Source organism: Chlamydotis macqueenii, chromosome 16, assembly GCF_036417535.1.
Source record: "Chlamydotis macqueenii isolate bChlMac1 chromosome 16, bChlMac1.mat, whole genome shotgun sequence".
Classification (NCBI taxonomy): Eukaryota; Metazoa; Chordata; class Aves; order Otidiformes; family Otididae; genus Chlamydotis; species Chlamydotis macqueenii.
In genome coordinates, this window is record NC_141571.1 from 7471157 (window position 1) to 7492993 (window position 21837).

Here is a 21837-nt window from a genome sequence, read left to right on the forward strand (position 1 = left end):
TTTTGTAGGAGAAGAAATACTTTTGTTGGTTTAAGGAATACCTTTGTTGGTTGGGTTGTGAATGGGCCATGATGCTACACAGCATTCCTGCAATGAGGCAGGAATAAGATAAGAGACATCCTCTCAGTGAGCCAGATGTTTCATTCTGAAATTCTCTGATGAGGCCAGAGCATATTCTTTTTCTCAGCTAACTTCTGCTTTCAGAAAACTTGGTTTTCTTTAGGCTCTCAGTAGCTTGCTTGAATGTGCCTTCCGTCAGGCTGCGTTTCTGTGATTCTTGTGTGTACTTTTGTAGTCGTTCCATGACCTTTCCATGAGAACAGCCTTCCCTGGAGCTGTAGTATTGTCAAGGGGTAGCCCAGATTAAAGCTGTCAGAGCACGTCTTTGTAGTGTCACCAGCATGAGTTAACCATAAGGCATCGTGTGCGATTGCAGCTCAGAGCTGGTCACAGCAGTCTGTTTACAGTTCTTCACCCTTCCCTGAAGTTCACTCAGTCTTGTACAGAAAAGGTTCATTATTCAGTGAGCTTCCCTGTATCAGTTCTAAGACTGCGTGCTTCAGGCTGTGAAAAATGCTGGTGAACCACTTTGAAAACACTTTGACAAAACTTTCAAAAAAAATTTGCAGTGCAGCATCTAAATAACTGCATCAGATTGGGTAATAAAAACAGCTTGGCCGTGGCACTGTGGAGGTTTAGGCATCCAGTTACAGAGTTTACAGAGTAAACTGTCCCACCTGACAGAACTGTCTCTGTTGGAATAGCTGTACCCTGTGCTCCAGCATGCCGTGGCAGTTTCCTTGTCCCAGAGCTCCCCAATGACAAACCTTGATTTTTGTATTAAAACAGCTTAATCCTTTCTTCATAGAAAAATAGTATTTATTAATACCTGTTATCTGTTTTGCTGATTTCATTAACAAAAAAAAAAAAAGAGCTGGGAGAAGTCATGTGTGTTCTTTAGCCCTCAGCAGAAGTATTACAAAGACATTTTCTCCTGTTTCAGGCATTTGCTTTTAAAATTGTGCAGTCATTAATTGACAAAGATGTGCTCCAGGCATAGGACTTCCCTGTGAAAATTTGCATCTGTCTAAAATCTACCTAACTATGAGAAAGTAGGATAAATGCTTTATTTTCCCGTAGCTTTCTACCCTTACCTATTTAAATGAAGTAATTATTGCCTTTAATATAATTGAGAGGAAATTTGAGGTGTTCCTGGGGAATATGGGCTGTAATCGTAGGTGCCAGCTGGGATATGAAAAGCTCAGTGACTTCTGTTGACAGCTAATCGCAAAGTGGCCTATAGGCTTGAAATTTTCTCTCAAAATAATAATCTTCTAATTCATGAGAGGTCAAAGCTTATGCTGGATTTACTGTATTGTATTCAAGATGAGAATAGAAGAAAATAGTTTAATAATAAACTAGTAAATCTTAATAGAAAGTAAAAGATATTTTGTTACAAATTAGTAACATGTCAGAAAAGCAGAAAAAAGGGTTTTTAGCACAGCTAGTTCATATATTTAGCTTCATAGCTAAATGTTTTCATTTTCAAAAGCTGTGAAGAGAAATTCACACTGGTTTTGTGCCAGGGGTATTCTGAAGTAAGTATTTAACAAAGAAAATATATTTATAACAAATACCAGATTTCTACATGAATATCTGAAAATACTGTAATTACAGGATGGCTTTGTAAAAGAAAACGAAAGTTTCAAATATTCTACAAATTATTAGCTAGAAGTAGGTCTGTCTGTGTTTAAGCTGCTGCATAAAGAAGAGTGGAAAAGTCTTTTGTAGCGTTTTTGAATAATTGATAATCATACACATACTACAGCAGTAAATATCCTCCAAATGAAAGGACAAACGTGTTGGATATCTGAGGTGGTGTGCAGAGTGTTCCTCGGACTTTTGAATTGCATATTGTATTTGCTTAAATTATGTTCAACTTTGTAATCTGGCTGCGGATACTTTTTGTCCCAATCATGCAGATTTTACATTTATCCAGACGTTCACAATTTTCTGGAAAAACAGAACATAAAACTTAATTTTTAACGTAACCCCATTGGGGCGGGGGGGGAAGGGCTTTGTAATTCCCTGTCTCCACCTAACTTTCTGCAAAAAAACCTGCACAAATGTTGTTTCTGTTACAGACAACATTAAGTCTTGCAGTAGTGATTACACAACAGTTGAAATTGCATTTCCTTCTGAAATATAACTGTTGCTGGCTCTGAATAATTAAAGCTTCTAACAGCACATATTATTATGCAACAGACCAGACAAACATATGAATAGATGTTTAAATGTGATATGGGATATATATCTATATACTTATATACTGGAGAATGTCTTTTAAATGCTATATTGTCAATTGATTTTAAGTGTACGATGTATTTTCCTTATGGTATCTTTGGAATCCATATCAATATTAAATATAGAAATGGATATGGAGCTTTAGGTATTTTGGGTTTTATTTCTGATTTGTTTTTGCTGAAATGTTGTAGCTGTGATTCTCCCCACTAAATATGCAAGCTTTTGCATTTCCTGTAGAATTGAGTTACGTGTACTTGGTTAGTAAATGTTGCGGGCTGGGTGCCACATTTTTTTTTTGCTGAACAACGGCAGAAATTACTGACTTGCAATTTAATGATGCCATAGAGTTTAAATGCAACCTTGTAACTTAAAATGTATTTTTACCTATTACAAAAGATAAAATATTTCTAAACCAAAAAGTTCTCATAGTATCTTTTTCTGGCGTGATGGTTGACCCATTCTAGCACAACTGGGGCCTCTTTAACGCTGTACTGTAATTTTTGCTAGCTCCTCTGCCAATGCAGATCTGTTGTAAAAAGCAGTTGTATTGCTTTAAGAGATCGTACAGGTTAGGAAGAGTGTTACTGTCTTTAAAATACTTCATTATACTTAACTTTAAAAAAATTAATGATGGCATTTATTTAAATCTTGTAGGGCATTTCGATTGCTACGGTGATCCAGGAAGGGAAACTTGCACTGTGGTCAGAAGTGCACTGGACAGCTGCATGCTACCGCTAACGTCGTTTTCACTCTTCTTTCAAGGGCTGCGGTATCTGAAGCAATGTAACAGTATTTAAAGGCTCAATTTGTATGACAAATCTAAAATTACGAGAAATTATGGACTTAGGTAGTGGCATGCTGGAAGTTTTCTTTCTTAATGCAAAATAAATACATTCATATTTTGGTTTTGGCTTAACTGATGTGCATGGACTCGCTCCAGGTTTCAGGAGTCCAGCAGAAACAATCACGAAGTAACTGAGCGCCGTGGCTAAGGTAGTGGCAGCTAATTATTGGCAGTTGGGGGGGGGGGGCGGCTTTGGGAAATGGGGGAATAGGTGCAAGAGGGCAAATTGAAGCGTGCATAGGAACTAAAGAAACAGATTTAGCTTATTTAAATGTTGCATATACTCTTTAGATTCAAACGTAGAGCTTGAACTGAAATGCACCCCCGTTAGCTGCCCAGTGAAGTAACGTCACTGTGCAGCTGTACACAAAGCCCTGGCATTTTTTCCTGGGCAGTATCTGTTCAAGGGATTTTGCGTGTATGTAGCTGCTGGTTTTACTTGTATGTTTTACTAGGTTCAGCATGATTTTTCCTTCCTACTTGTATGTGTTTGGAAATTTGAGGGTGTTTGTTCTTTTTTTTTTTTTTAATATTCTTCCCTAGTTCTATTTGCTGACATTTGCTTTTAACTCCTTCTTTGAAAAATCAGTTTACGCTGATGTTTAACCTGAATGCAGAGACGCCTTCGCCACCATGTCCTTTCCCTTTAACGGCGGCCCAGGCTTCCCGGGGGGCACCCCCGCAACTTCTCTATTTCTCCCGTGTCAGATTTTTCTGTTCCCAGAAGCGCAGTGCCGGAAGCAGGAAATGGTGTTTTCTGTACGTGTCGTTGCTTTACCTGAACAGCGGAGCGGGGCGGCCGGGCCGCAGCGGAGCTCCCTGCCGCGGGTTCCGCGGTGCCGGCGGGCGGCTGCGGCGCCCAGCGCTGTGGCCCCCGCGGAGCGGCCCGACCCGCTGGCCGGGAGCCGCGGCCTGGCTGGGCCCGGCGGCCTCTTTCAGCGCCCCAGCAGCCTCGTACGCGGCCGCTTTCCCCGTCGCGGAGGGCGGCTTGGCCCCGGGTGGGCTCCGCGGCCCGGCTGGGCGTGCGGCCGCTCACGACGTCCCCTCCGTCGCCCCCGCGCGCCAGGGTCCTCGATTTGCCCTCGCCCGCTGAGCGAACGGGGCTGCCGGTCCACTGCAGCGGGCCCGGCCCCGGCGGAAGGCGGCCGGGCGCGACCCCTACCCGCTCCCTCCCTCCGGAGCCTCCATCTTGGCGGGGCGCGCGGGGCGCGCCGGGAGCTGTAGTCCCCCCGCCCCGAGGCGGCTGCGGCTCCCTCGCAGGGTACGACGGGACTTGTAGTCGCAGCGGAGGAGGCGGTGCTCTGAGCCGGCCCCCGCGCCCATTGGCTGAGAGCGCGGAGGGAGGCAGTGCCCGCGAGCACTCGGCCGCTCTCGACTGGCTATCCGCCTGCCCCGCCTCCCGGCGCGGTGCCGTCACTTCCTCCCCGGCCGGAGCTGGCCCCGCTCATTCTCTTTAGTGTTTGCCCTGTGCCCGCCGCCTCCCTCCGCTGCCGCGGTCGCCCCCCGGCCCCCCCCCACCCCCCCGGGACCCGGCCCATGGACTGAGCCGCCCGCTGGCCCGCACCACCAGCCGGCCCGGGAGCCGCAGCCCAGGCAGCCAGGTGAGGGGGGAGGCGGCCCGGGCTCCCCCCGGCGCCGAGGCAGCGGGGCGGGGGGTGGCGGCGGCGGGGCCTAGCGGGGGCTGCGCCGGCGGGGCTGTGGGGAGGGGACGGCCCCCGCGGCGGGGCGGGCCCGCCCCCCCGCTCCCCCCGCCGCTACCCCGCAGCCCCCCCTCCCCGCCGCGTTCCCCCCGCCCAAAACGGGGCTTTGCCCGGCTCCCGGGGGCGGCGGCGGGCCCGCCGGGCAGCCCCCGGCCCCATCCCTAGCGCCTGGCGGGGGCCGGGTGCGGGGCGGGGGCGCCCGGCGCGGGGGGAGCGGGGCAGGTCGCGGCGGGCGTGCCGCGGGGCCGTCCCCGCCGAGCCTCGGTGGGGCCGCTGGCGGGGGCAGCGCGGGCCCCTGCCCGCCCTCCCTGCCCGAGCGGCTGCGGCGGCGGCCCCGGGCCCGTGGGGCGAGTGGTGGGGGCGGCAGCGGCTTGGGCGGCCCTTGCGAGGGCAGTGACAGCGGCGGGGCTGGGCTCCCGGAGCGCTGTGGGTCGGGGCTGGCGGCGGCACCGGCACCGCGGGTGCTCCGGGCAGGTGACGCTGGCAATCCTCCTCTGCCCGAAATCCCGCTGCAGCTTGGAGGTGACAGTGGTGGCTCCGGGCCCCCCCGGGAGCGGGGGTCGGTGGCAGCGCAGCCGGTTTAGGCTCTCCGAACCCCTCGGAGAAAGCGGCTGCAGCCGTCCTGCTTCTCCAGGCTGCTGAGTGGGTGACAACAGTCGCAGACTTCTGCCGAGTCTCAGGGGCACATGGTCTTGGTAGCAAAAACTCCCGAGACTGAACTAGACTTGTCTGACTGTTCCGATAAAAGGTGCAGATACGGTGACAGCAGCAGGAGACACCCCCAGCCTTCTCCTTGTGCAGATTACAGTGCAAACACCGAGACAGCTGGTGTTAGCAGCGCTGGCTTTCTTTCTGAACACTGGCATCGTCACACTTTCTCCTCGTTGCCCACTGGCAGCCGTCGCTGCACCAGGCTCACTTTTCAGTTTTTGATCACAACACTAGTTTTTTGGGAGATGTAACAGCAACAAGTTCCTCTTAAATCTTTACACTGCTGTCGTCTGTCCTGGAGGTTATACAGGGTTTGATTTGTTTGGGTTGTCCAGCTAGGTGATACTATAGCTAGTAGTGCTGGCAACCATTTTTCCTGATTTATTCATCTGTTGGGGTGTTTTTGTCATTGCTTTTTTGGCAGGTTTAAGGCAGACCTGGGAGGAACATCATTTGGAATGTAAATGAAGGCTAGGTGTATATATAGCAGTGAAATAAAGTATCTGAATGAAGTCCTTTGTCTGCTTTTGGAATAGTATATTTATAAAATCCTTCCTCTGACGAGAACGTGGAGGTGTACTACATAGCTCCCTTGCTCAAACCGTCAGAAATGTATTTTTTTTTAAATACTAGTGAACATCAAAACTTCCGTTTTAATGATGCAGCTATAGCTATGATGTACTAAAGTTATCTCTGATTTGCCTATTGATCATGTCATATATGCAACAAATTTACAAACTTTATTCAGACTTTTACAGAGATATATTCACTGAATATCTGTCACATTTTGATGAGATTTGGGCCAGTGGGTTGAATTTTTTTACTGTATTTTCTATTTTCTGATGTTCGTTCAGAATCTCATTTCAAAACTCGATGTACGTGTGATACAGTTCTCTTTTTATTGTTATATTAAACAGCCACTTTTCCTTTTGTTGGAAAATTTTTCATAACATTTATCACTAGTCATTTTTTCACTATCACTACCAGTCAGTCAAAGTATTAGGTGTTTTGTGGCAAAATTCAAGTATTCATAGGTTGAAGTAAATTCGAGGTGATGTCACTGTACAAAGGCAGAGCAAAATTGAAAACTGCTCTGTGCCTTTCAGATATTTTGTCACAATACTAATTCAGCTAGAAGTATGCATTTAAGCATTTCTCTTCATGATTGACTTACCACTTCCTGGTTCATTGTTTTCCATTATGTTTGGAACTGTCTGGTTTATGTGTACATCTGCTACTTCCCTCTTTTCCTTCAGATTTCACTTTCATATTTTAGCTTTTCATCAACTGTTCTCTTATTAGTAATCCATGTCTTAGCGTGCAAAATAGTTTACTTAATATTTAGCATTTCCACCCTTGAAAATTAATCTTACCAGTACTCAAAAAGAGCATCATCTTTTTCTACAGTGAATGTTGCCTTTGAGATGTACTTTGTCTTGCCCAAATATTATAGAAAAAGATTTATCGAAGAAGAAAATACTGTTCAGCTGGTGTTTAACATTTTGTGTGAATAGCCCTAAGTCTGTAGCATTTGTAGTCTTTTTTTATCTTGATTGATAGTGAATATTTATTTAGACTTTCCAATTGTAAATAGTTAGATGTTGTTCTTAAACACTGCTGCAGCAGTCAACCACTTCAGAATTTTATACTCTATATTACAAAGCTACCACTGATGTGATTTTTTTTCAAAGGTATGTTAGGAAACGAACCATCTCAACAAACCTCCTAGAATGTGTGGAAATTTGTCCTTCGTGCTCCACAGTGGTCGAATGTGGGACAAAAGAGACTCAGCCACCACACTTGCCTTATTTAGAACCCCTTTAAAAGAAGGGAGGAGAGTGGCAATCTCTAACCAGTATTTTGTCTGGGTAACGAATGCACTGTAGTATTCCCCGGTCTGCAACCAACAGATGAAAATGCTGTTGGGCAGTGGGTCTGTCTTTGGTGTGACCGTAAGTTCTGATCTGAGCCGGGGGATCAGCCCCCTCGGTCCGACCAGCTCAGCGGATTGTCCCTGCGTGGCAGGTAAGCGCTGCTGCGGTGCCGCGCTTTTACCCGCGTGAGGAGGGTTGGTTGACGTTGAGTGGCAGTAGAGCTGCGGGCGTGTTAAAGTACAGGTGACAAAGGCACTAGAGAAAAAAATGTTGTGCGTTCCACAGCTCATTCAGTTGTTTCAGGTCTGCCTGCCCCCCACCTCGGGTACCTGCATCCTTTTGCGGGGATAGGAATTGGGATTTGTGTTCTGGTTGCCCATCTGTGAAATAGGGACAAATGAACTTTCCTGCTTTGAGAACAGTTTGTTGTTGATAAGGAACAAGTAATGTTCCTTGCTGCGTGACTGAAGGGTCAGTAACTGTTCAGATGCACCATGTTAGGAAGTATCCGCTTTTCAGAAAGAAATTAATGCTTAATTTAAAATCTCATTTCCTATAGCTAATTTTTTTTTTCTTGGATATTGTTTATGATACGATTTTTAGTTGGTGATCTCAAGAAGTCCTTGTAATTTGAATCTTGATAGTCTTACCTGGGACCTGTTCTGTTTCTCATTCTGCTCTCTTCGCGTTCCATAAAAAGCCCCTCCCTGCCTGGTGCTGGTGGGTCGAGAAGGAGTGCAAATAAAGCTGTAGTGGGGTACACGTGCAAGTTTGTAACGAGTAGCATAATGAGAATGTGGTAACTTCCAAATGTGCACATCCCAAGGAACTGGACACCTTTCCATATTCTGGTCCTGACAATGAATAAAACCTGTTTCTTTTAGGATTTAGTCTCTCTGGTATTTTCAAGTGGTCGATCGGAGTTCAGAGTAAGCCTGCAGTAGGACCCTTTTTCCCACACCTGTTATTTAACAACAAGGCCATTGCCTCCCTCTGGTAGGAGAGGGAAATGTGCTTTTACAGTCAGGTACACAAAAGTGTATTCGCAGTCTTGGGGATCTGGGCTGGGAGGGACTGGGGGCAGTGAAGCAGTCCATCCCTCTGCGGCGTCAGCTTCGCCAGCCTCATTCTAAACGGGCGTTTATCAGTTACTTAAAGTTTGCCAGCAGCGAAGTCCTCTCTGTCACCCAAAGCAGTATGGTTCATTGCAACCATTACTATCAGAAAGTATTTTCTTGATGTACTTTTAAGCCTCTTGCCTCTGGTTCTGTCACTTTAAGCATGAAGAACAGGTTATTCTTTTCCACTCCAAAAACCTTTTATGTATGTGGAGACTGGTTGTCAGGGCCCAGCCAGCTCCTCTCCTTCAGCATATACAGGCCCAAATCCTTCAGTGTTTTTCTTATAAGTTATATTTTTCTAAAGCTGAGTGTTTTGTTCTTTTCCTACTTTGTTTTTGTGAACTGGGTCCACATCTGTCTTGAAGCATGGTAGCTGTGTGTGGATGCAGTGCTCTGGCTGAGGGCTCGGTGACACCAAGTACAGACTAGAAGGATACTGCAGATATCTCTCGGGCTGGTTTTCCATTTCTGCATCTCAGTGGGATGATTGCTTTTTCTAAAAGAGCCTGTCAGCATTGGCTTGTGTTAGGGAATGATGTTCTGTTGGTTGGTTCTGGGAAACTCTGCTGGTGTCAGTTGGTGTTTTTTCTGTCCTGTGTTTGATCAGCAGACAGTGCCTGCCCAGAACCTTGCACTTGTTCCTGCTAAGAGCAAGTAATTCATCTTTGAGCCTGGTTAGACCACCAGACTTGGCTGGAGAAAAGTCAGTTGTCTTTGTACAACTTGGTTCTGAGCCCACCTGGGAGCGTTATCCATTTCCTTGTTTTCCACATGCTTCATGAAGCCTCCAGAAAAACTTCTAGAATAAAAGTTGAACTGATAAGACTGTAATCGTCTTGGCTCCCTTTTTCACTCTCCAGTTAAGACAGGCATGATGTCTGCCTTTTGCAGGCTCTGTATGCTCATCTGTTCTGCAGGACTCCTCCAGGATAACTGGTTATACTTCTATGATTCGTTCTGAATTTTGAAATGGCTGGCTGAAGTAAATTCAACAGCTCGTTTATCTGCATCCACTTCTAAGCTTAATCAAGATTGAGATCTTACCCATTTGTTGTTGGTAGTAATGTTGCTAGCATCTGCGCGCAGTTGGCTTTAGCCATGGAAAAGAAGGATTAAACACTTTGTGCTATATTTGTAAGCAGAATGAAATACGTTTTGCTTTCCATTTAGAGCAGTCCATGCAGGGACAGGTTTCATATTCAGTACTGAAACAATTTTATTGTAAAATGGTTTTGGCTAGGTTGGTTTTATATGCTTATTTGTAAGTGTAACGGTTGGACTGGAAATGTAGGCAAAAGGTAAAATTTATATCAGATTTTTGCAGTTAATAGCTGCTAGAGTTTTTCAGGCTAGTGGCCTGCTTTTGGTTTGGCTTTGTGAATGAAGGTCTGGGTCCAATTTCAGTAGCTGATCTCTCGGGCTGTTAGGAAGAAGGTTGACTTCTGCAGAACTGGAAGCTTTAGTACGGAAAGAAAATCTGCAAGTGACTCTTATAATCCTGCACAGAGCACTATTGTGAGATTCCATTGTTTCTGCAAGAAAAGTCACTTGGGGTTGTGAAAAGAGCAAGGAAAGATGATTCTTGGATCAGGTTGGAATTTCTGTTGGAAAAACATAGCTCCGTTGAGCAGTCTGTCAGTGAGAATTTAATGGTCATACAAATTATTGTCATCCCAATGGATGCGACAAACTCAATGTAGGGGTGAAACAATTACTACAGAAGACCTTTTTGTAGCTTTAGGAAGCAAAATGCTAACTCTCTGTTTTTCCTTTTAGGCATTCTCCATCATAAATATCCTATTCAGATCTAAATCCCAACCTTCACTTTCTGGATCTCCTAAAGGTACAGGAAACTTACTTAAAACACTAAAGTTTCTTGCCTTTTATTTGCAGCGTATTAAAGAAACCACAAGTTGTGGTAAAGCATGATTATCCACAGGAAGTGTCTGTTTTTTTGTTTGGTCCTCTGGCTTCTATCTACACCACCTTTGAGAATTATGACACAAAAAAAATCCCCAAGAGAACTTTTATCTGAAAATGCTACATTCTTTCTTTTATCTAGTAAGATTTTAATATATTTTTGGCTGACTTGACTGAGACTATGTTCACATCTTTGTACATTTCTTTACTTGCCTTTTGGTTGCCTTAGTGACTTCTGAACTTGGCATTTTAATGGTTTTAAAACTTCTGGGAATATTTAGGGCATTGATGTACCAAAAGAAAGTAAAAATCTAAAAACTGCAGTGGGGAACAGTGCTCTGTCTTCTGCAAATCCATCTCTCTAAGTCTGTTATTGTCCACAGCTCGTTGAATTGCTTGATGGCAGCCATTATCACCATGAGGAGAACATTCTAGCGAAACACTGTCTCAATAAAATTTAAAATATTAATGTCTGAGTTAGCAAAAAGTGTGGAAGGATGCGAAAGGAGCAAGTTACGTGATTAGCAGCTGACTAAGATAGTATGGGTAAAATATTTGTTCATTCACCCAGCTTTTGATGTTTGAGAGTGGTTTTAAGTTCTAGTAAAGCCTCGGGTGTTGTATAGGGACAGTTATTTGTACCAGTCTTGAAAAGCTGGAAGTAGCTAACCCCTGATTACATGGAAAAACCATCTGAAATACTGGCATCTCTTTGTTTCTCTGTCCGCTGAATCAGCCTTTATAAATTATTAACCTCAACTCTCTAGATTATAGTGCTTTTTCTTGGATAGCTAGGATTTTGTAAGCCTGTTATAGGGTAGAGGGCATATAGCTTTGAAAAAGCACTGTAAAGCCTTTTGTAATCCCCAAATAACCTATCATTAAATGTGCAATGATGGCCAATGAGTTCTTACACTCTAGTTAAATACTTCACACAAATCAACTACAGTATCATAAACTTCCCAGGTAACTGAAAAAAAAAATACAAACAAATTCCAATTTGTTTTGTCAGACTGCTCTTTGCAATTGCTTGTCAAAGTATGGGCTAAATGTTTTTAAAAAGAAAACATAGTATGTATTTGTATGTATAAACTTGTAAGGTATAATCTTGTAAGTTACTACCTAGTGTCTAAAATTGTATAGAGTGGAATTTCAACAATTCACAAGATGTTTTTAATGCCTACTTTGCTTTGGTTCTGCCTGAATTCAATGTAGTGAACTCTGAAATAGTTCTGAATTGCTGATAACTTCCAGGATGTACATTTGACTTGATCTGAATATAAAAACATGTGAGATTGGTGTACTGGCGAAGGAGAGAGATGATGCAGTGAGTTATGTAGAAACGAGCATTATATTCACTTAGGTTAAAAAATGATACTTTGATTGGAAAAGTTTTATTTTCATTGCAGTTCAGTTCTCTCCCTGATAATGAATTTCTGTTCATCTGTGGCGAAAGACTGGCATGCCCAGGTACTCAGCTACTTGAAAGTCTTGGGGATAAACCTTGAACAGCAGTGTGTTCTACAGGTTTCAGATTTCTATTTCAAGTAAAGATACAGCTTATTGATTCCTTAAAATTTATTTTTGGTTAGGCATTGCAGCTTTTCCTTCCTACACCTTTAGAAACAGTCATGGAAAGGAGCAGTCACACCATCCTGTTGAGTACATCTTTTCTTTCTTGCTAAATTAACGGCTTTAGAGGCCAGGTATTTGTATGGTAATTTTAATCGTCAAATCACGGCTACACTTGTAATTGCACAGCATTTTGCAAAGAAGAGTGGGTGGGATTGTTGCCGTCTCACAGATGCCTAACGTGAGCTGTGCTTAAACTCTCAATACTTGGTTTCTCGTGAGGCTGGAAGTCTTTTGGATTCCCAGGGCTGAGGGCTGAACTCTTCCAGTTTGCTGAAAGGCTGGGGAGGGCGCGTGGTGAATTCCAGCAAGGTGGGCGTCAGACACTTTCCTAGGTCCTTACTGAGTCTGTTTTGATGTGACTGAGCAGCCAGACTGCCGAAAAAGTTGGGCAGTTGCTCTCATAAGCAGGTTATGCGCTATGGATGTGTCTGCAGCAATGTTTTGGTCATTGAATGTGCACAGCTGACGTCTGTTCTAAATTGGATCGATTTCCAAAACCATATTGTTTCAAGCACTCGGATGTGACCTCAAGTCCACACAGATTTTTGTGAATAATGGCTCATTTGTCTGTCCTGAATATTAGTCTAACCAGAGGTGTTTGAAGAAAAGCTGTTTCAAGCTGAAAACTGATGGCTATAATTCTGGATGGAGAGAGCAGCCTGAGGTGTACTGCTCTGAGGTTCTGTGGTACTCTGCTGTAAATATAGAGAGTGAATTAGTAACATCCTTGTCAGGGACTTCCCTTGGGGAAAAAAAAATTACTAGGAATCAGTATACTGTTCTTCTCTGCATTTGTATCATAGTTGACTAGAAAACCACTTCAACGTTTGTGTTTTGGAGCTCCATTTCCACGTTCCCTAAAACCAGGTGATGGCAAATAAATGAAGGATAGTGTCTTCCTTTAAAAGCAAAGTGCTTGTAAGCAGAGTTTTCTGAGAAGAATTTCAGAATTCCTTTCCAGCATAATCTGAAAGATCCTGATGTTATTGACTTCAAAATAAAAAATTTTGATGTCTTCTGCTCAAAATGTGTGGATTAGAAACTGCTCAACTTCAATTACTTTGAAGGGCGTTGCACTTCAGGAGGAAAGCAGAATTAGCTTTTTTTTTTTATTGCACTGCAATACTTTATCCAGGCAATAATTATTGTTGTATTATATCTGAAAATTTCAGTGTTTCTAGTGATACTCCTGGGAGTGAAACTTAGTAATTATAAAATCATTACCCTGGAGTCTTATTGTACATACTTTTAATCTTTTTCTTATAACTTCTTGCAGCGCCTTTAGCTGGATGCCCTATAATACCCTTTTCACAGTTACAGTGCACCGAATGTGTAATATCTGCAGATGTAGTAGTCAAATATAGGATGTGTTTTGAGTATAATCTGCTTATAGGTCTTCTGAACTAATGAGATCTCAACTAATTTCGCTGTCTAGTGAAAAACAAAGTTTTCCAACCAGTAGTATGATAAGCCTGACGTGTTTATGATGATCTTTCAAAGTAAAAATATCCCAGATGGTAGATGTGTTAGTGTATTCCCAGTAGGTTCTTTCCTCTTCTCTTATTTAATAAATAAATAAATCTTTGTATCCATGAATGTATTAACCCAGGTTCTCCTGTTAGATTTGTTTTGTCAGTAACTAGCTAAAAACTTCACTCTGACTCATTGCTGCTCCTCTTACATTTGGAAATCCATTCACAGGTTCAGAATTTGAAGCTTACAGAACACCAGTGGAGTTGTGTTGCTACTTATAGCTGGTGGTATCTGGAGCAGTGATTTCTCCTTTCCATTTACCAGTTATGAAAGAATAAACTTTTGTTTGCTGCCCTAATAAAATCTGTAGGCGACCAGTGTGTGTATGCCCTTGTCTGTAAAATGTATTTACTTGGCTTTAAAGTTTATTTTTAATAAATAAATTGACACACGGATCGTAAGCGGATATGGGCAGCTGAGCTCTGGCAGCAATGACAGCCTTCAAACTGGCAACCTCTTAGTGTATATTTAGGTTCAACTGTCTGAGCATGAAGATAATGTTGCATAAATGTGTAAGAGAAACCTAATACTGATTTGTCGGTGGAGGAAGGACCTATCACAATACTTCACATTGGCGGGTGCAAGTTCATCGCTTGGAGGTGTGTTTTCTTAAATGAACGTAGATGCCTGTGAGCACTTTCAACACTTGTTTACAGTGTTGCAAGGCCAAATATCTCTAAATTGATGCTTGAACTGTGACTGAGACACGTTCTGACTTAAATAGAAGTAACCTTCAAAACACATGTAGCTTATAAAGTTTATGAACTCTTACACCTTCACTTCTCCCAGTCGTAGCTGCTTCCGCGCTTTCTGCTGTACACCGGTTGTGTTCCCTCATCGATGGGTGGGCGTTCTTCCTGGTCATCCTGGGGGGAGAAGTGTATGTGGTTATAATAAAGGGTGCGTGCTCTAAATAGTTGTTTTGCAAAGACTGCATTTATTACTTGCCCTTCCAAGTTGAAAACTTTAACTTCAAATGGTAGAATGCCTGACATGTCATCTGTTTATGAAAGTTGCTCTTTGTTTAGTGTACAAGCAGTGGCTATCAGTTTAACTGGATTTGCTTTGTAAGTGGATTCAGTGGTGGGGAAAACAGATGGGTAGTTATCCTAAATGAACAAGCATCAGTAAAGCTTCTATGCTACTATTTTATAAATGAAAGAAATGTTAAATTTAAATTATAGAGCATATAGATTGAAATATGCTGTTAAAATTGGATGCATAAGTGACTTACTGCATACAAAATGGAAACAATAGATGCTTGGTTGAATGCTTTTTCCCCCTTTTCCCCTTTTTGCTGATGGAGAAATAATTTCAATAGATGGTTAGTTAGTGAATGCTAAATATTTAGTATAATCTTCTTTTCCTCTTTATGTTTTAGGTCAGCAATTTGGCTTCATCACACTGAGTTCGCCTGCATTCAAAGCTGTTTACCTACAGTAACTTGCTCTGGTTGGAAGTGAACATGTCTCAAGTTCAAATTCAGAATCCTTCTGCTGCCCTTGCAGGGAGCCAAATATTGAATAAAAACCCAACTCTTTCACAGCCTTTGAGTATTCCTTCTACTACTAGTTCTTTGCCCTCTGAAAATGCAGGTAGACCTATCCAAAACTCTGCTTTACCCTCTGCATCAGTTACATCCACCAATGCAGCTGCAGGTAAGATTGAGTGTCTGTTAAGAAGTGCATCCACTCTTCGTGTTTATAGTTTGGCATGGTGTATTCCTGATGTCTTGCACAACAAATACTTTAGAAGTAATACTTATTCAGCTACAGTAGCTTGTAATACTTTCTCCTCATTGAATAAAATCTGAGACAGATAGAAGCATACTTTTCCACTGAGTTCTAATAATTAATTGAAATGTTTGTAATAGTAAAGAATATATAAAATAGTATAACACTGAATTTTTAAAACATTGCTGTCCATCTTTTCTACAAGTAGCTTGTTTTAAGTATAAAAAATGCATTGTTTGAAACAGTTTGTTTAGTTCTGTTATCTTTAGTTCTCTTATAACCAGTTTAATGATAAATACTTTGTGCTAATAAAATATAATAGAGCAAATAAAAGGTAATAAATAAAACATAGATCATGGAGAAAAATTGGAGAACAAAAAAGAAATTAACTGACTTTTTGAAATTATTCAAAGCAAGTGACTATGTTGAATATTTAGAAGATTGGCTTCTTGAAATGTACGACATAAGATGCAAGCTAAATGCAGGAGTCTCATACTTCTGGCTTGCATTAAAACATTAAATGTAATGATGCTGTCCTTTAGGCATGTGCGTTGTTTGGAAATCCCAACGATCGGTAGATTGTTGCCAGTTTTGCTAATGAGCAGAGCTGTCTATTCCAGCAAATCTTTTCTGAGAAGTGTTGTGTTGCAGATGACTAAATGCTAAGCCAATGAGATTTTTTTTAAATTAAAAATGGTAGTGGAGTTCATAGTTGCCTGTTCATTTACCTGATTTTATGTAATCTTTCAGCTCCTTCAAACATGGCAAACCCCAAAGAGAAAACCCCAATGTGTCTTGTGAATGAGTTAGCCCGTTTCAACAAGATTCAGCCTGAGTATAAGCTTTTGAGTGAGCAAGGTCCAGCTCATTCTAAGGTAAATATTCACGTAAGTTTCTTATTGCTGCTGTTCACACTCTTCCACTTCCTTAAGTGGAAAGGCAAAATATATGCTTTTGGTGCAAGATAATACAGAATAACAGAGAGGAATGGGAAGCTCACCAAAGTACTGATGAATTGAATTTAATAAAGCAAGGTTTATCCCTTACACTCTTTGCCAAAAAAATTATTAAATATGGATGATCTTTATACAGTCACTTTCTAGTACGATGTTAAACTTTTGTTCTACATCTTGTCTGTTCTGCAGATTTTCTGTGTTCTTCTTGTGGTGCATTTTAATATTCTGAGATTCATCCCACCAACTTTAAAAGATTAAAATAGTTTCTTAATCCAAATTATCCCATGAGTTGCAGAAAGACTTATGGCAATTATGTTTCTTTAGGAAAAATGCTACCTAAGGAGTTGTAGTGCTTTTGCGTCCATGTAGCTGGCAAGGTACAAATCTGTATTTGTTGATATGCCCAGAATAAGTTTTACTACTTGAAATTGAGTTGTTCTCTCATGTGCACATCATAACTGAATGTTGTTTTGCTGTTGCTCTGTTTTGGTTGTAAAGAAAATGAACCTTTCTATCCTAGTTGCCTGATATTTGGAAAACAAGGGTCCTGGTATGTGTTCTTTAATGCCTGAAGAACAGTATGATAGAACAGCACTGAACATTCCTCTGTTGCAGAACAGTTACTTTAGCAAAATAATCTTTAGTTCTTCACAGTGGGAATACAAGAATGCCTGGGGTAGAGCAGCATATGATGTGTATGCCATATCATGGCATGTCTTTCACAAAGTGTCAAAATTTCTGTCATACACAATTCCTTTGGTATTCTCTTCTTATGCAGAGAGAGAGTTTTTCAGGAATACAGCAAATATACAAGCAGTTTGTGTTACTTAAAAGAACACTGAAGAAGGGAGTTTTAGCATTATTAAACTTTTAAATCCTGATTGAAGATCTCTATTGTATAAGACAAGGCATAGAAGGAGAATCAGCTTGGGATGTGTCTATTTAATCTGACATCATCTCCTTGAGGTGTTTCCTGGAACAGTGTTTGTTGTATGTTAGAGGAATTGCCTTGGAATTGAATAATATTAAGAACTAAAATGTTTTGTCCAAAATGTGCGTAATGTCAGCTTCAATGTACAAAAGATGCAAGATTTGCTTTTACAAAAAGTATTGAAATAACATTCAGAGAATCTGTTCACTTGTGTTTTCATTCTGATTGAAATTAAATTTCATTTAATTACCAGGGAGACCTTGGCTTGCTGTTGTCTGATTAATTTGTGAAAATTTAGGGCAATATATATCTTTCCTTATCCCACGTACTTAAAAAGAAGTGCCACAGAGCTTTGCTGTATGATCAGATAGACTTGTGCTTACCTGTGGGCATGTAGAAGCTTTTATGGTGCAATGTGAACTCATCTTTCTTCAGGCTGCTGGAAAATACCATTTAAACCCCCTACATACACAGTATTAAAGCAAGAATTGAGTCATGTGCAGTAAAAAAGTCTGGATTTCAAGGCTGCTGTTCAGAGTAATGTTGGCATACCAGCTATCCATGTAGCTGTCACCCCTGTACACATTGTGTCTTTTGGTTTTTAGCCTTTGTGGTCTCATGCAGTATGCAGAATAGCTGCTAGCTACAATTATTGTTAAATTCTCAGTTCAGTAATCAGGGAAATCTTATCAATGTCCAAAGTGTTTATAATCTAGAGATGACGTGGTAGTTGAGGAGAACTTAGATTACCATATTCTCAACTTTTGCATCACTAGAAGACTCATTACTTTGTGTAAGAAGGTCTAATATAGTGTGTGAATTCTGAAGCAGCTTGTAATAAAATTCATGTTTTCTATTTTTGAGGTGTTTACAGTGCAACTGACTCTTGGGGACCAGCACTGGGAAGCTGAAGGAACTAGTATTAAAAAAGCGCAACATGCGGCAGCTGCCAAAGCTTTGGAAGGGACAAAATTCCCTAAGCCTACGGCTCGTCCGTCTCGTAGTGAAGGCAAGAATCCAGGTACGTGCCACAATGAACTGATTTAAAAAAAAAAAAAAAGAATACACCTTTCTGGTTTTGGTATATATTTTAATGTTGCATAAGGATGAATAAAAACAGTGATTCTGCATATTTAGCAATGGCAGTTGTCAGGTTTTGTGATTTAATCTTTGATCGTTGTAGGCAACATGATAAGAATCATCAAAAGAATAGATTTTATTTTTTTCCATCAAGTCATTCAGGCTTGAAGAACCCACTTGGTGGGATCCTGGAAAATATGTTTATCTAAAAAACAAAAAACAAAACCTAAGTTAAAAAATCCAACCAAAAAAAAACCATTAGGAATTTGGTCACAGCGAAGAATAATTTTTTGCATGGGCTGATGAATGTACTTTAAATTAATTTAATTTAAAAATATTTTTCTGGGAAGAGAAATTTCTGTTCTGCAAACCCCATTAGATACACTGTAAAAATAAATAGGTAGCTTCACAAGTTTAAAGCAAAATACAAATCAAAATAAAAGCAAGCCCCCAGTAGATTCATTTTTTTTTGTAGCGGGATTTGTCACAGCTCTACTAGGCTGCTAATTTAACATATGTCATATAGACTTACTTTCTTTCTGTTCGTTAGCATTGCTATTCAGAATTCATTCATTTAAGATACTGGACACGGCAAAAATTTGAGCTCCTTTTTCCCTGCTTTGAGATAGCCTAAGAGTTTAGATTGTTTCAGTTCTTTGTGGCAGCTGGACAACTCTCTTTATATTCCCTTTTACGTAGACAGTGTAACCCCCACAGTGGAGTTAAATGCACTTTGCATGAAGCTGGGAAAGAAACCTATGTACAAACCTATCGATCCTTATACGGGGATGAGATCCACTTACAACTATACTATGAGAGGTGGTACTTATCCTCCACGGTACGTATTGTTTGATTCTTTGATTTTGCAGTCTTACAGCTTTGAACTTCTGCTCTCTTCGTCCCAGTGCTTTGATGCTATCTTCTGAACACTAGCCAAAAATACAATGCCTTTAAAGGGATATTCAGCTTGTAACATAGCCAGTTTGTAAAGCTAAAGGTTTTGAAAAGTACACCTCATTATCGTTTGTAATTTGTTGTATTTAAGTTTTTTTTTTTTTTCTTTGAGGGGAGGGGGAGTAAAAGGGGAACAGAGAAATGATGAAGTGTTTTGCAAGGCATTCAGATATACCCAGCTTTTTGAAGTGAACAGCTAAATATTAGCTAAATATTTCTTGCATTTGCTTTCTGTGTAAAAGCAAAAGTGAAGAAAACAGTTTACTGCTTTTTCTAAAACTATTTAATTTACGGCTTCAATTTAAAGACATTTATACGAGCATAGGAACTGAGAATTCAAAACTTACTGGCCTGCCAAGTCTATAAAAGCGTAAAAAGCATAGTTACATTGTCGTTCTCTGTTCTAGTTGGCTAGAAACCTGTTTGCATTGTAAAACAAATGTTGATGCTCTGTTTCAAACATCTCTCCCTAAAATCTTTTAGACTTTTAAATGAAAATTTGGCTTTTTAATACTAGTGCTTCAGTGCTGAGTTGTGGTTACTGATATCCAAGAGATTCATCCACATATAACTTATATTTCTTTTTACTTTGTAGGCCAAACTATTTGCTTATTAAATCTCTCTCTTTGCAGGTACTTTTACCCATTTCCTGTTGGGCCCTTACTTTATCAAGTTGAGCTTTCAATTGGAGGGCAGCAGTTTCATGGGAAAGGAAGAACAAGACAAGCTGCTAAGCACGACGCAGCTGCTAAAGCACTGAAAGTTCTGCAGAATGAGCCCTTGCCTGAGAAACCAGAGGTGGGAATTAATCTTAGTGTTATAAGCATAAATCACTAAGATAAACTGAGATATTGATTTTTTTCTTTATTGAGAGGAAAATGATAGCTGTGAAATTTAATTCTGTGTGGTAGTGTTGACCTACTTGTGTCAATAGAAAGACTTTGTTTTAAAAACATAAATACCTATGGAACTAGCGTTTTCCCAAATGAAGTTATATTAATTCTTTTGCTGTCATATTTTTCCACAGCAATGCTATAGACCTCTATCAGATATGAGCACTGGAAGCATAGCTAGGAACTAATATCTTAAAAGGTACAGATCATATACAAACTTCTGAAGCAGTGTATAAATGGGGTACTTGCATTCTGGTATGGGCAACATAGACATCAGGCATGGGTTTGCTTCCTGGGCAAAATTCCAGGAAGTTCATGGAAGAGCAGGAAGTTCATGGAAGTAGTAAACTCCTACACAAATTTTGATACGAATATAAGAAGCAATTTTTTTATGCCTCCATATATTTATGGCTGCCCAGCATTTTCCATTCCAAGCCCCTGTTATTGGTTTTTGTCATGTTTTTTTTTTTTTTTGTTAAGTGGCTTTAGGCAGAAGGTCTCACTGCGTGCACATGAGTTACTCATAGCTTCTGGGGCTGGTTGACTGCGTGTACCCTCTCCATATGTGCTGTCTGACTGCTTTGGCCAAAGACTGCTACAAAGAGTGTATTTAGTCTTTCATTTATGGGCTCACTATACCTGTCTGAGTTATGAGGGCTTGATGTTAAACGTAAGATCTATTGATGTACTCCATGGTGGCATCTAGATCATGTTGAGGAGGTGGCCATGCAAGGCAAACCTAGAAGCGAGAGACACTGGACATTGCCAGATAGGTGAGGAGCAGGAACTGGAGGTTGGACTGAAAACTTGCAATCTGGGGAGCGTGAGAACTTGCTGGATACAGAGTCTGGCTATGTGCCGAGAAAGAAGGAAAATGAAGAATTGGGCAAGAAGGTAACAAGAGGTCTCAGACTCAGGGTGAGGGGAAATATCTAGGAACTACCAGGAATGGCAGAGCAAGAGGATTGAGAAAATATGTTGTGAAGCCAAAGGACATGAATTAAAACTTCCAAGTGTGTTTGTGGAAGAGCATTGCCCAGATATTTAGGCAAAAAGACTGAATCTGGTGGTTCAGGGAAGAGGCCTAGTAGGCACTGATGGTGGTGGTTCAGGGAACAGGAAGCTCTCCTGGAGGAATGTAGACTACTGAGTGATGGAGGCTACTAAGAGTCAAGTGATTACAAATGTTCTTGAGTAGAAGAGAGTAGTGCTGGGAATGGAAGCTGAAAGAGTGGAGATGAGTTCTGCACTGAAATCTAGAACTGGGATAGGCAGAGTGCGGTCAGGGACAAGCTGGAGGTCTTCACGCAGGAGAGGTCAAGCCTGAGGGGGGTGTTCGCCTTCAGTTCAGGGGAACTCCAAATTCCTGAGTATTGTCATTCTGTGTCAGTGATGCATAACATCCTCCTTTTGCACTGACCCTCGTGAAAGATCACCTACTGTCATCAGCCATTTCTCCACCTCGGGTAGCAAAGTCCTACATATGGCACCCAAGGAGTCCAACTCTGCAGAAAATAATAAGATCACGTGTAACTGAATTCTTTTCTGTTCACTTTTTAAGAAATGCTTCTGTACAAGTGACTTTCTGAAGATTTGTAGAGTTGTGTTTAAAGCTGAGTGATGTGATGTCTTCAGAACAAACACTGCA

General features: G+C 41.4%; 1 protein-coding gene and 1 long non-coding RNA gene across 6 annotated transcripts in view; one reads left to right on the forward strand and one right to left on the reverse strand.

Moving 5' to 3' along the window:
* The first annotated feature begins 4647 nt into the window (after positions 1-4647).
* STAU1 (staufen double-stranded RNA binding protein 1) overlaps positions 4648-21837 on the forward strand; it is a 32253-nt gene continuing 15063 nt past the window's right edge. For 3 of the 4 annotated variants that reach the window (XM_086760570.1, XM_086760573.1, XM_086760574.1), the window contains exons 1-6: positions 4648-4749; positions 15024-15300; positions 16126-16250; positions 18127-18283; positions 19042-19180; positions 19929-20094. In XM_086760570.1, the coding sequence (XP_086616696.1) occupies positions 15108-15300; positions 16126-16250; positions 18127-18283; positions 19042-19180; positions 19929-20094 (780 nt within the window). In that variant the 5' untranslated portion in view covers positions 4648-4749; positions 15024-15107. Of the gene's footprint in view, positions 4750-10330; positions 10398-15023; positions 15301-16125; positions 16251-18126; positions 18284-19041; positions 19181-19928; positions 20095-21837 lie in introns of all 4 variants that reach the window. The other variant, XM_086760572.1, reaches the window with a different exon arrangement.
* Positions 11947-21837, reverse strand: part of LOC147598704 (uncharacterized) — a 31445-nt gene continuing 21554 nt past the window's right edge. Inside the window, exons 3-4 of one of the 2 annotated variants that reach the window (XR_015260326.1) lie at positions 14415-14508; positions 11947-12804 (exon numbers count right to left, since the gene is read on the reverse strand). This is a non-coding gene — a long non-coding RNA (uncharacterized LOC147598704). Of the gene's footprint in view, positions 12805-13626; positions 14509-21837 lie in introns of those variants that run through there. The other variant, XR_015260325.1, reaches the window with a different exon arrangement.